At 40.2% G+C, this 14,770-nt stretch overlaps 1 protein-coding gene across 2 annotated transcripts in view; it reads left to right on the forward strand.

Moving 5' to 3' along the window:
- Positions 1 to 393: 393 nt before the first annotated feature.
- Positions 394 to 14,770, forward strand: part of fto (FTO alpha-ketoglutarate dependent dioxygenase) — a 138,203-nt gene continuing 123,826 nt past the window's right edge. The window contains exon 1 of one of the 2 annotated variants that reach the window (XM_088004411.1): positions 394 to 629. In XM_088004411.1, the coding sequence (XP_087860537.1) occupies positions 552 to 629 (78 nt within the window). In that variant the 5' untranslated portion in view covers positions 394 to 551. The remainder of the gene's footprint in view (positions 630 to 14,770) is intronic. The other variant, XM_014985250.2, reaches the window with a different exon arrangement.

Here is a 14,770-nt window from a genome sequence, read left to right on the forward strand (position 1 = left end):
CAGTCATTGATAGAAAAAAATAATAAATAAGCAAATCAATAAATTAATTAATTGTCAATAAGCAATGTTTAAGTACCCCTCTTCCCCATTACTCATTTGCCTCTTGACTCTCTCCTGACATTTTTCACCGGAAAACAATTCTCTTTAATAAATGCATATATAAAATAATACGTGTGGATCCCACAGCAACACAATGACATAAAAATTTAAATTATTCTAAAGTAATGTTGTTTTGTTCTGTACTTTAGAAGCGTATATAACCGTATTTAACATTTAACCGTTTCTGTACCCGTGCCGCACCTGCGCAGAGCGTTCTGATTCTACTTCCGCTGCAAGCACGCTGTCACTTATGGGATTTGTAGTTCTCAGGGCTGCGCTTTTAGAACCCCTGTTAAGAAATTTTGACCAGAACGCGTTTTGCGCCGCGGGTCGGGACTAGATGATTTGCAAATATACAAAATCGACTTCTTTCTTATGTCAACAGTGTGTCAGACCGAAAAAATGTCGAAACGGGTTTTTTTCGTGCACTACAACAACCAACATCGCCCCTAATGAAAGCGAGGCAGTGTAAACACAACTCCAGGAACATGAAAAGATCGGGTGACAGTGAGGGGGAGAAGAGAAGAAAGGTATTGATAGCGTTTTTCCTCCGTTCGGTCTGGCATATTTTTAAGCCCTGTCGCTGGTTGAATATCTAACGCTCCGTATGCGGTGCTGCTGGCTGCATTCTGGAGGCTAGAAAGCTGCGGATGTCAGCGCATACCTCACCTTGCCTGTTTCCTTTATTGTGTTTTTCCATTTTCCCCCTCTCAGTCTGCCACAATGAAGAATTACAGTCACATTGAAAGGGCGGTTTTATCAAGCAGATGAACTGCTGATGTGTAGCTTTAGGTTGCAGGAGCAGGTCTAGACCACACTCCATATTTGTTAAGAAAGACGACATGATGCGAATTAAAACAACACGCAATTATTCGAATATAGATCCACCTCAATTGCAATAAAGTCACATATATAAATACATAACTACAACAAAATCTGAAAACATTTGCATGTTACATTTGGATGTTAGTCTCGTATGAATGGAATAGAGGAAAAAAGATGCTAATTGTAGTGCAATTAGCATCTTCAGCGCAAGAGCTAAAACAAATAGTGAAGTTAGTCATGGGAGTATTTGGGATTTCGGTCAGCTGCCAGGTCAGCAGTCTCCTGCAGCTTTAGGCTTCACTGCTGATCCGTTGGCTTCAGTATCAATTTGATAGTGCAGGAGAAACTCGTTCATTGTCAAATAACAAATTACCACCTTTCCTGTTATATACTTAGAGATATTCACTCAATACGTCTTGTTATTCTGTCACTTTGCTGAAGTTACACCTGAATTTCCCCACTGTGGAAGAATAAAGGATATTTCTATTCTATTAAATCTTCGAAATTAGCTGTATGCCAACACAAAGAATTCCATCTAAAAGTCTATGACAATAAACTTTACTTTTAAATTATTTTACTTTTAAACATAAAGTGTTTAGGTTCAAAAATAAGACAGGTAAAGCAATCTAAATACTGAAAGTGTGGGATAATTTATGTTCTTCAGTTTATATTGTTGATGGATGAATGAATAATCTTTTGAACAGTTTGCATAAATGTCAGTTGAAGAAGTTTTTTCAGCCATTATTTTTGCATATGACCCTAGTTGTATCTAATGAAGTACAAGAAGATAGCTACTGATGTTCTGGGTTTGTTTATATTAATATGATCAATTCTTTTATTTTTATTTTTTTAAATAAAAAGCTGTTGGTGAAGGGACAGTCGGCATTGAGGCATTTTGGAAGCCACAGACTTCCCCACAGAGATATAACTAGTATTTGTATCAAGGTATTTTTGTTTTAGTTTTTAAGTTTCAGGAATTCAGAACATTTTCCTTCATATTGTTTCTAGGATTTAAAGTATCACTGTGACTGAAATTTTCTGTGGCTGCATATGCCATGTAGCATGGTTAAACATACATATCATGAACCAGTGGTGGATTTAGTCAAAGTTATCTCACCATTTTTGGTCCATGCCTTCCTAGTGGGATTTCTGTGGGGAGACATTGCTGTTGTTTGATGATTATTAAGACGAGACATGGGCCTTTATGAGATTGTTTGATAAACGTGAGTGGAAGTACCAAAGTTTTACTGCTTCATGGACCAAAAGTTTACTTAGAAACCTAAAATATTATCTAATTGGTTTTGCATAAAACGGAAAAGCCACAGTGATTCATGTCACTATATATGTTACAGATCCACTATTGTTTCCAATGCCATAAATGTATTATTATTTTGATCATGCTTGGTAGACCAAATCAAAATATAGAATAAAAAGACGCTTTGCTTATTGCATAGATTATCATAGAGTAAGCAGAAGGCAAGAGAATGCTGTTGTAGGTTTTTTTTTTTTTTTCCGACCTGCTGAACTTTACTCTCTTTAGCAGGCTCAGAAAACTCTGGGATGGTTATTTGATACTTTCTCTGCCATCCCATTATATGGACTTTAAATTGTTAATCTGCAATGCCCCACAATTGTGCACCATTGCACTTATAGTCTTGCTTCTTACTGTTTGTCTGTCTGTTTCTCCTCCTATCCTCCAACTTGGTGACTCTCTGCTGAGGCCCATGTGTTTGGATCATGTTAGACAGCAGTGAAACTATGTAAGACGTGGTTCCTCCTGTTTATGAAAGCAGCCATGGCAGCCAGATGAGCGGCTCAGAGAAGGAACTCGTTCCAGCTGGCCCTCCAGGCAGTCGGGCGGCACAGACCTAATGGCTTAGCTTCCTTTCTCCTTAGATAAATAAAAGATTGAGCAAGAGCCAATGTAATTGCAAAATGACTTTATTGTTGTAAAGCAGCCAAAGAAAGAATTGCATGCAGTTTTAACCCGGTTTCGTCGTATCTGTTGTTTTGTAATGACACAGTTAAGAGCAACTTTAGATATTATCTGGTTTTTTTTATATTAAATCTGTCTGCTGTTCCATTCTGAAAAGGATTAGGGATTATTTTAATGGGTGCTTGTTTATTTAAAGAAACCAACCCTCAGCAAGGTAGTTATGGTTACTTAATTTTTCACATTTTTTTAAATTTTTTGGCAGCTTGTTTTCTTGATTATTTATGAAATAAGTCAAAACAGAATGTGATATGACAGGTTTTGTTGTTCGATTGAGTAACCATGCAGACTATTTGATATACTTTGAGTTTTTTTTTTACCTAGAGCTCTTCAAAGTATCAATTTGCAATAATAATCACAACCACAAAGGGCTGCTTGAAAGCAATATTGGGTTGGTTATAATAGGGCTGAAACGATTAAATGGATTAATCGTGATGAATTGATTATAGAAATAATCGTCAACTAATTTAGCTATTAATTATTTATTAAAAGGCATACACAGATTTTTAAAAAATACCATTTGCTGAAACAACAATGTCAGAGCTGTAATTAAATCAAAACAACTAAAAAAGTATACATGTAGCAGCATTTAAGATAAAAGAAAGTTTGCATCTGTAAATATGTTCTACCAAGAACTACTCAAGAGGCAGGTTTCATATTTTAATATATTTATACTATTGTACAGAAAAGTTTAAGTGGTTAAATGAAAAATCTTCTGAATTGCAACATTTTTTTTATTTGATCAATCAATTAATCTTTCAAATAATCAATTAAGAAAATAATTTCTAGTTGCAGCCCCAGTTTATATTATATTTAGCTATAGTATTTCTTAGTGTTTTGTCATAGAAGCCTAATGTAGATTTTAGTCCGTTTTAGTCAACGAGATGCTAAAGGGAAAGAGTGTGGTAAATGTGAGGCGATTGCAATTGATATTGTCATTGCTGTATTTAAAAATATCACATTTTCATGTTTTCCAAATGATATGCAGCCCTGGTTGTGACCTGAAAGGGGTAATATTTCTTTTACATTATCGCTGCAGCTCCTACTCCCCTCCCACCGCCGTAACGATTCCATTTGGCTTGTAAAGGGCTTTAAAACATTTCATTATGTTCTATCAGTTTCGTCATCACAGGATGAGTTTCCACTTATGCCTCGGCAAGTGAGAAAACAGCTCTGACCCCGTCCCGTAACCCGATGTTCTTTGATGCAAACTCACCGTATCAGTGTTCTTTGATGCAAGCTCCCCATTTGTACAGTGATGACAAGTATAAAGTGTTGGGTCGAAACAGGAAGCGTGTGTGTGTGTGTATGTGTGTGTGAGCAGCCGGCTAAGTAATGATCACACGGGGTCACCAGATGTTGTGAGGTCCTGGGCTCAGCCCCAGCCATTGCTTAGATCAGCCTCATTGGTTTGCTCTGGTTGTGGCACCTTGTGCAAGCTGTTTAGGGTATTTAATTTCTAAACACTCATTAAAATGGTTTGTGTTTCCCTTGGTGGGCCTGTTAAATTAACAGCTACTGAGGTAAAAGCTGATTATGTAGCCACACATCCGGACATGGTTAATCAATTCTCCCCTACAAAATGTTAGCTGATGAATTAGTGTAAAGGAAACGATTTATGGCACCTAATGCCAATGTCCTGTCGTGTCAAGGCTGATGTTTTAGCAAGAGAAGGTGTCAGATTTAGCACATTCAGCAGCTTCACGCTCTGCCAGCCATCTTTTCTCCCTCAAAACCTAAACTGCATGCTGCTTCCTCTATTAATGAGCCAGTAATGGAGAAATAGTGTAAGGTAGTGACATAAAACATGGGTATGTGTACCTGAGGCTGGGTAGCACATAAGCTCCTATGGAGCCAGATTTACACCTAGGCTCTGTGTAGAATGGTGATGGTGGAACACTTGGCATGGGGGCTCTCAGAGCTTCATCAGACCCCCGCTGGTTGGACTGTATTAAAGCCGGTGCTTAGAAAAATACGGCTGTGGCAGATAATGATACTATTACACTAATGGAGTTGGCAAATGAAGGAGAACCCAGATGCCCTGCTTTATTACCAGAGGGGGTCATTTCCTCACTGCATTCCTAATGGCCTGAGCACACAGTATTGATCAGCCTATCATGCTGCTAATCCTCTACAGAATTACTTATCGCTGCCTAGGTGTCGATCCGCCACATGCCCTGTGCTGGCCTAGTCACTGGGCGGCTGCTATACGTCCAGTGGGGACCCACTGGGCCACTCACCCAAACATGATTTAGGGCCGAGCAGGGATGGCGCCTGGGAGGTCTTCAACTATAGGCAGGTACGTTTTGTAAAAAAGAAGGGAGGTAAATGAAACTAACAGCTTTCATTTAATTAAGGAGCAGGCAGTGATGCAGTTTCCTTGTCTTTATGGCCTTGCTGGCCACTGCAGAGCAGAAGAAGCTCTGTAGTTGGGTGTTGTTTTCCTGTGTTGTACTGTAAATTAGAAACAGGCAGCTCTCTTGCTGTTATCAGCAGCAGAAAGTAATGATCACTGGGGTTAATTTGATGTCCAGCTGCTCCTCTGTGCTTTGTTTCTCTGTTCATTATTTGCTTACACCATAAAACGAAGGAAAATATTTCTTTTAAATTATTCATGGTGTGCATCATTTTAACATGACAAGAAATGATATTCTCTGAGATGGTCATTAGTATAAATGAATTGGGGGTCAGGACTCTTTGCCCAGGGCTTGTGACTTGCTATATTATTGGTCCCTTTACTGGGCCTCTGCGTGCATCATCATCCCCAGGACACTGGAAGTGTGGCATCCCTGCACATACACACCCTTTTATTCACCTCTGGCCTTGACTAATCAAAGAGTTTACCTTAAGGGGTGCATTTGCACTGTTAGTTAGCATTAGTCCTGTAGCCATAAAGAAGTATTTATACATTTCCATCTGAAACAACCTGTCCTAGCAAGGGAAACGAGCTATTGATCCAGATATTTAGTTATTTCTTTCTGCGTGTGCCATCAATATTGTACAAACATCCATCCATGTGTCTATGTGAGAGTTGACCCTGGCCCTTGCCTCCATTTTTGCTCCCATTGGAGCTCAATGATATACTATTATGAAAAGTAAAATCAATGAATGCATATGAAATTTTGGTGTGTAATATAGTGCTGGCCCAGGGCCCCAGGTCTTTCTATTGATCGGCCGTGTGAGTGTTAGAGGGGGCTGATTAGTCTGCCGGTGAGCTTTTCATCTACATGTCTTTACCTTGTCTTGGTTGTTTGATCTGTGCTCATATATCTGGATTGACATTTTTACACATCGGTTTGGGTAGTCAAACCATTCTTGAAATGAAATCAGTCATTCAGACATTAAAAGCGCCACAAAACTTCTGATTCCATTAAGCTAATGGAACAAGAAATTCATTTATACTAACAATATGGACACTAGTAGGTGCTTTAAATGTTGTGAATTTGGAAACCCTAAAAAAGTTGCATTCGATATGGAAAGAGTCTTAATTTTTCTGCCCTATATTTTTTAAATTTCTGGAAATACGACTTTCCAGAAAAACTTAAATCATCAAGAAATACATTGATTAGTTATGAAGTTATTACTACTGTGCTAAATGCAAAAATTAGGTTCTTGGTAGAGCTGAACATCAAGTGCCACTGGATATATATTAGTGTCCAAGATAGCAACTTGCTTTTATTAAATTAAGTCAACTGAATCAAAGCTAAAAAGGGGGACAGTAAAGCCATTTTGAATAACATTAACAAAGGTTAGGATGTGATTGGTAAACATCTCACTATCAAAAGTACTTTGAATACTTTAACTGGATTGTTGTGTTTTACAACATAAAAATTGCATCTTCTGAATTTAGAATGCAACGGTCACTTTTAGCGTGTTATTTTTTTTTTAGGAACAGAAAAACACAAGACTTGTGTTGAGTTGTTTGGTTGCTGTTTCTCTTTGTAGTTCTTATGATAGTCTGTTTCCTTTTGTGCACAGTGCTCCTCTCACTTCTTGTTACTGTTTTTTCTGAGGTTCTTTGTCATCTTTAGGGTTTGTATTTGGTTTTCTGGTTCTTTGGGTTGACTTCTAGAGAGCCATTTAGTGCAATTACGTTCCCTAGATACCTCTGTCCTCAGCTGTTTTCACTCAGTAATTAGTCTCATCTGGTCTTTATCCTCGTAATCAGCCTCCCCTGTATAGAGTTAAAGTTTTGCAATGACCCAACCAAAGTTCCAACTTGATTCTGTTGTAGAATCTGTGGGTGGGGCTAAAGGGTGATAGTAGGGAGGCCTTTGAACCTCAATGACTTTGAGGTCATTGCCAAATATAAATGGCCTTAAACATGCAGAATCGGGTTACCCACTTTGAGGTGGACCTTGTTGCTATGATGCCAAAATTAACTTTTTTGTTGATTATAAGAAGTTTATAATGACATGTCAGTTTCAAAACTGATAGCAATGTTTTCCCATCTATTTTCTTATTTGACACAAACGTCTTAGAGTAAAATCGTTTTTAATTTATATCTGCCAGACGTTTGGCTAATTATTGGCTTAGCTGTTACACTTCCTGATTCCATTTATTCTTTGCAATTTCCTCCTGTAATAAACCCTTCATGCCTCTGGCCCTTGAACTTGTTCAGTTTAGGTTTTTTTTCTCTGCTGTAGACTTTAAGCAAGTTTTTTTCATCCGTCCATGCTGAGCTGAGTTTGTGGGCATCACTTACCTCAAAATTTATTGTTGTCTACTGTGGATTTTGTCCCACAAGTTATTACCCTAAACATTTTAGCATCACCATTTCCTAAAGACTTGGGCTTCACCGAACAGAATTATGTACCTGGCTTTAGGTGTTGACCTAGCAAAAATTTTACCAACCTAACTAAATTTAGTTGAAGTAAATTTTAGTTTACAGATAAATTAGGATAATCTTCTAAATCCTCAATTTCAAAACTCCAAGATACATCAAGGAATCTGTACTTTGTTGTCCACTCTTATGTGTCATAGTCTTAGGGAAGAAATCTTAATTGGTCATGGCTGTGTTGCTGGATCTTTAGTAAAATCTCAGAATAATGCAGATTTTTTTTCTTACTATGAGTCAGCCTGGTGCTGGCCTACCCCTCAACCAGACAAGGCTGCTTTTTTCTGACTAAAGGTGCATGTAACCAGTAAAATGTGGTTAATCAGGATGCAACAACTGGTCTTTTTTCGCTGCGACATCTTAGAATGGATCAGCCTGGAAAAAACAGCCCCTTATTCTATGCTTACCTTTGTGCAGTTTCTGGACCCTCGACTGTTGAGAAACAATTGCGTAGACTCTGTAGAAGTTTTAAATTTTACTCTAACTTTTGGCCATGAGTGGGGAAATATCTTCACCAAACCCTTCTTTGCAATTGTATTTGTTAGTATTGCCAGGTAGCTGTTTTACAAGGTTTGTAGAAGCTTTAACATGGCTAGTTCAAATCGCCTCTCAAGGCTTATGTGTCTGACTGCTCCTAACAAGCACTGCGTGTTGAGACATTATCCACAGATGGCAAAGTATTTGCAAACAAGGCAGGAGTATTTATCATGCAAACCGACTGTCCAGTTCAGCTGTTCGGTTCCATGAGGTGACTTCCAATGTGACCTGCTCAAGTAGGGTTCATTTGTCATGCATGTGTCCTTTCACTGCGGAGGCATATAATAATCAGTTCAATCAATACATTGTGGTTGCTTATCGGACAAGTACTGAATAAACATGGAAATGACCTGCTCACCTCACACACAGAGGCTAAATTCTCTGAGGGGTCTATTAGCCACTCAAAGCTATGATTCAAGGAAGTTTTTTTTTTTTCTCCATTCAGCAATATGCCGGTTTTGCTCATGAAAGGATTCCCCTGGAAGAGCTCTCATTGCTGTTTATTTGTGAGGCGTATTTCCGTTTGTAATGACTCACCTTTCTAATAAAGTAAGAATGCCTGCTGCTATCATCTGGTTTCAATGGAGAGTTTGCAAGCCTTCATTCACAAAACCTGCGGGGGCCAGGTTCACAAGGTGCTGTAAATACAACCTGTTAATTTGTACATCATAATTTTTTTTTTCTTTTCCATAAATGTGAGCTGTGAAAGTGAGTTCAAATTTCTGCCACACGTCTCTTTCAGCCAAAAGACATGGTTTGGCATTGCTCTCACAGTGCCTTGCAAATATATTCATACCCCTGGAACCTTTTTTATATTGTATCAGATTACAAAAAGACTGCTGTATTGAGGATTTATTTGATATATCAAATGAATGTTGTGCATAATGGTGAAATGCAGGATGGTTTTCAAAATGTTTTCATGTAAAAAGTGAAACATTTGACAGGGAAAGTGGGTATTTATATATTGAGCACACTTTACTTAGATACCCCTAAATTAAGTCCAGTGTAACCATTTGCATAACAAAACAGTAAATCAAGTTAATCTCTGTGTGTTTTAGTCTCAGTAAAATGCATCTATTCTGTGAAGTCATTAGAGAACATTAGTTGCCCAGAAGCATCATGAAGGTCAACGGACAGCCAATACAGATAAGGACATTCACTATTTTATCTTGGTCTACAATAACAATCCTTGTAAAATGTATTGACATTTGTGTCTGTAATCTGACAAAATGCAAAAAAGTTTAAGGGTGTGAGTAGTTGCTCGTAGCACTTTCTGTCTGCCTTCTGGTTACAGACTTTCACCTATAAAATGTTAACTACTTTCTCATTTTGAAAGTCATTATTAGAGTGAAAAAAAGAAGCTTCCAAGAAACTTCCAGGGTTGTTTGGCTTTTCTGGATTTTTTTGGACCTTTGTGTATTGCTCATTTCAGAATCTACTCTGAAGCAAGTCTTTGAGGGATGTCTGCTCACTTCAGGTGGTCTGTTCATGTCTCAGTGATTTCTTCTCGGAGCCCCCCGTGTGTTTTTTTCTTCATCAGTCTAACTTTTTCTTGCATATGCGAAAGAGCCAACGACAGTTTGACTGGCATGCTGTCAGTCAGGTGATGCCTTTCCAGTGGTGGAGCATCAGCCCTTTCCTGAGAGCTTGTATGCGCGAGAGTGTGTAGAAGAAGTGGGGGTATTGTCAGGACGTGACCGGCACACTTTGCATGTTCTCCTCGAGACAGGTGCTTCTGGGCGAGCACTGGTGCATGACAGTTGCCTTTCATCGCTGTCTTCTCTACACTTAACCCCTGACCAGTGCTCCCTTCTTCCTCTTGCTCATCGTCTTCTTTGCCTTCTTCTTCCCTGCCATTTTTTTCCATGTCTGACCTCTTATCCCGACGCTTCCCTCCGCCGTCCTAAGTGATGGACTGGGAAAGCTAGGAGGCAGCTCGCATTTTGTATGTGTTGGTGAGGAGGTACGGCAGGCTTGTCACAAGCCTAATGCTGTCAGGGCTCGGAAAATTCAGCTGTCCAGACCAAGCTGCACAAACACCCTCTCATTTCCACCCGCCTTTACACCCTCACTTTTTGTTCAGCAGTCCGTAATTCCATCCACAGGCGCTGTCAAGCACTTGATCAAACGTGCATAAAGAAAGGAGCCCCTTGGCTGATTCCCATCCCCTCTCTTCCTATCATAATGTAGGCAGATTTTCCCTCCTCTGCCTGTTTCTTCAGCACTGTTTATTCAGATGAGCCTGTCTGGGGGGCAGCAGGTCACATCCACTTGCCTGGCTAAAAAGATCCTGAATTGAGGGCTGTCTCCTGTGAGATGAAGAGAGAAAAAACACAAGCAGGGGTTAGGCAGGGCTGCGGAGCGGTCATGTCAGGTCTGTTTTTGGACTGCTTGGTTGTGTGTGTGTGTGTGTTTCTGTGCGTGTGTGAATGCCATAGCGGAGTAAGGGTTAGGGAGCTTGAGGGTTCACTTGTCAACCCTTGTGTCATGCTTGCCCTGGCCTTGCTGTGTAGAGGGCATCCACTGTCATTTGTTTCAGGACTGTTTGAAGTGGAGTGAGCCACAGAAGCATAAAAACTAGTCAGGAGTTTGTGAGCTCTCAGGTGCCCCGATGTACCGCATAGTCGTTTAAAAGTGCAAATACCTGCTGGAAAAATGGACACCAAAGTTTGACTTTTATCGTGGATGCACACTTACCACCTTCTTTATATGACACACCTGTTCAGCTGCTGCTTAACACTAACTGGAGCCAATCACCTGGTAGCAGCTCAATGCGTTTAGAGATCTGCAGAAGATGATGACTTGATGAAGTTCAAACAAAGCATGAGAACGGGGAAGAAACTTGGCATGACAAGTGACTGAACATGGCATGATTGTTGGTACCAGATGGGCTGGTTGGAATATTTAAAAAACTGCTGATCTACTTGGATTTTTCAAAAATAACAATCTCTTGGATTCTCACAGAAAAGGGAGAAAATAGCTGGACAGAGGCAATTAACACTTGTTACAACCAAAATCTAAAGAACATCCTTGAATTCACAAAAAAAATAATAAAAAAAAAATCTAAAAAGATATCCTAATCAAATGAGCGTCATTCAGACAGCAGATCATAATACGGAGATGGGCTTCATCCCTCCATTCATCACCCATCAAGAATAAGCGGGCATGAACAGTGAACTGATGAAAGGATGTTTGTTTTATACTACAATTTTATCTGTAGTCAATATCTTTGAGGAATGTTCCCGAAACCTTGTTTAATATTTGCTATTATTTTTAAGAGTTCAGGCAGTTTTGACAAGAAACGGATCAGATTTACAGCTGACCGGCGGCACCTAATAAAATGGCCTGTTTACATCCCGTCTTAACTGTGTTTATTGAAGCGAAATATTTTTCATTGTTTTCTGCTGTGAAAAGTTAATGTGTTGAATTCTGTTGTTAGTCCTTGAGCTTCATCATGTGGATTAAAGTCATTCTTGAGGCCAGTTCCAGAGAAATACACCCTAAGCTTCTGGTTTTCTTATACCTATTCTAAACTCCCAAGCTTTTTGAAGTTTTTTTTTTTTTTTTCAGTGTGTGTGATCTGCATTTGTGTTTGCCATTGCAGGTTTGTATGCGTCTTTCATGTGACATACATCTCCTACATTCTTCCCACCATAGGGGGAAAAAAAAAACAAAACAAAACAAAAAACCCCCAAATGGTTAAGACCCCTTAACTTGTTGTTTGAGTGTCAGTGAAGACAGGAGTGCCAGGCTTGCTGTGAGCTTAATCCAACAACAGCCTGTCTGCCACACTGTTGAGGTGCTATCGGCGAGCGAGTGGACCCCTTCGTCGCAGCTATTGTCAACACGGGGCATTGTCACTTATGAGATGGACTCATGTAAATGCGATGACAGGCTAGTGTCTCAGCTGACTGACAGCGCAGAGGGATTGGGGTAATCTGAGTGACTGATTTGAGGCGTGCGCCGACTCGCCTGTCCCCGTAACTCCTAAGAAATAGACAGCTTGAGCAGAGTTATCTGTGTTTGTAAGTCCTTCTGCTGCACTGGGATGACAATGGGGATTAGTGCCAAGGTTCTTTAAACTGTTTTATTTTTTTATTTTACTTTTGGGAGGAGGGTAGGGGGAGCCTTATCGGTGTCTTGGCAGGATGCTGCCGCAGCCAGCTTTTCTTGACTGTCAATTAAAGAGGGGATCATTAACTTCAAGGGTATAAATGTTCTAACACTGGTATTACGTTGGGAAGCTAAGTCGCTGACAGATGTTCTAACTTTAATTCTCCACTTGTTTTTTTGTCCTTTAATTAATTTATGTATCACTATTTGGGTTTTAAATATTTTTTCCTCCTGTCTGCTCTTTGTTAGACTGTAATCTCTGTTACCATGCTAGTCGCAAAGACGATTGGGCTTTGTCACTCGCCTGTGTTTCTCATAGGGTTCAATCAGCTAATGCATTCAATATCATCCAAACTGAAAGGTAAACAGTATCTAATGTGTTCCTCCACCGCCTCGGTGCAGCCTGAAGGCATTGGGCGGATGGAGCACAGAATGCACGCCTCTACTTCCCCAGGCTTTTCAGGGGGACCCAGGCACCTGGAATGGTGCTTGATGAAAACAAAACGAGCTCAGCTTGTACCTCTGTACACTCACGGTTGTTCGGAAGGTAAACAATAGTAGCGTGCTACTTTGGGGTTTTGCCTTTGCAAGCTTCAGTTGGCGGCTGTGAAGTATCTGTGTGACAGCTGTGGTTTAGGTTCTCAGGCACAGAGCTGCGGCGGGACACTATGGTGTGTGCTGATGGTAGCTACATGGAGAATGAAGGGAAACCAGAGGCGGAGAGAGGTTAAGGGGAGTAGGAGAGAGACAGCCGACAGAGACTGCTAATGGGCAAAGTCTCTTCATCCACCGCCACTGCCATCACCGCTGCCACCCCGCTCTTTCATGACAGCTCTTTTTCTTTGTTCTACCCGTCGGCCCACTCTCTGCTGGGGATTCGTGACAAGTTTTCGCCGGCTGATCAAACGTTACGGTGACACCTGATTAGGATATAGCGCATGTTTACAGTTGTGCATGGCGAGGACACCCCCTCCGTCTTTTTCCAGACAACAAGGGAGACTTCACCTTGACTAATTAAATTTGCACCTGCAACACCAGCTGTGACAGGCACTGTAGGGCTGCATTTATTTATGTCACTCTATACATACTTCCTGTGACGTTTACTGAGGTTGAGTTTTCACGAGTTGGTCTGTTTGCTCTCAGCATGGGTTCCTCCGATGATTGTCTTCGTCTATGTCTTTTGGGATGTCGGAGGTGTGGGGGGTGGATTAGCCCTCTGCCATCCAGGCAGATGATTGCACCGGAAGTTGTGGTACCAGGAAATCCTGAAGTGTAATGCGACGGCTTTACTTTACCGTTACTTGTGTATTGTGCCAAAAATGATCTAATTGTTTTCAGTTTTTCTGATGTTTCTTTTTGAGTTTCATCTTGTATTAAAACCAGAACATACGGTGACAAATTTACTTGGACCTTTTAAAGAGAAAATTGAAAATACATTTTTTCAAAGTTGAATGCAATGTTGTAAAGATCTCAGTGTTTAAATTATACAAATTTCATGTTCCTGGTTCAGTCTGTGTATATTCAGTCATGCATTAATGCGCATACACGCTTGCGTTTGTCCTCGTACATGATCTGCCTTTCAGAGCGTGCATGTATCTATCTAAATCAGTGTTAAGAATGTAAAAGGCCACAGCAGAAGCGAGCAGGACATCAGTCACTCTGCAGCAGAAGACAGGGCCCTGATAATTTGCGACTCTACCCACTATCTCAGCCTCCACTCTGCCTCCCCAGCCTCAAATTGACCAAGCTCGACTGCTGGTCATGCTGTATTACATGGGTTAGATGAAGTAATTATTTCTAGGCCACTGACTACAAGCAAGATTAATAGTTTTTGAAACGGCCATAATGGAGGGCTGACCTGCCGTGACATAAGCATTATTTCAAGCTCACCTCCACTCCCATCCCTCTCACCTCTGGGTACCAGCAGAGTGTGATTTATACCTGGGCTAATGAGGGAAGGGGACCTAGGAGCTTGGGGCCGCTGGCCTACCATTGCAGTGTTACCGGCTCACTTAGACAACTGTACTGCTCAACATGGTCACCTCAACATAGGTGACTGATTGCTTGCTTGATTGACTCTTTGGATTAGATAGAATTAAGCAATAACCATTTTCATTATAAATAAATCTATACGTTATGTTGACGGTTTAACTGAGACTTGATTGACATTTGCCTTTCTTTGGAGTGGATGGGTTGCTTATAGGCATCTCATTAAATTACACATTACTTAAAAATGTTTTTTTTTTTCATAAAGCAGTGATATATTTGATAATGACTCCATATAGCTTAAAAAAACAAATGTAGCTTTTAAAAATGTAGAGTAATACATAACATCAGTGAAAGCAGGAATTTTAAAACCAAAGTGT

This window comes from Poecilia mexicana, unplaced genomic scaffold, assembly GCF_051168715.1.
Source record: "Poecilia mexicana isolate PSO_F unplaced genomic scaffold, ASM5116871v1 scaffold_3, whole genome shotgun sequence".
Lineage (NCBI taxonomy): Eukaryota > Metazoa > Chordata > Actinopteri > Cyprinodontiformes > Poeciliidae > Poecilia > Poecilia mexicana.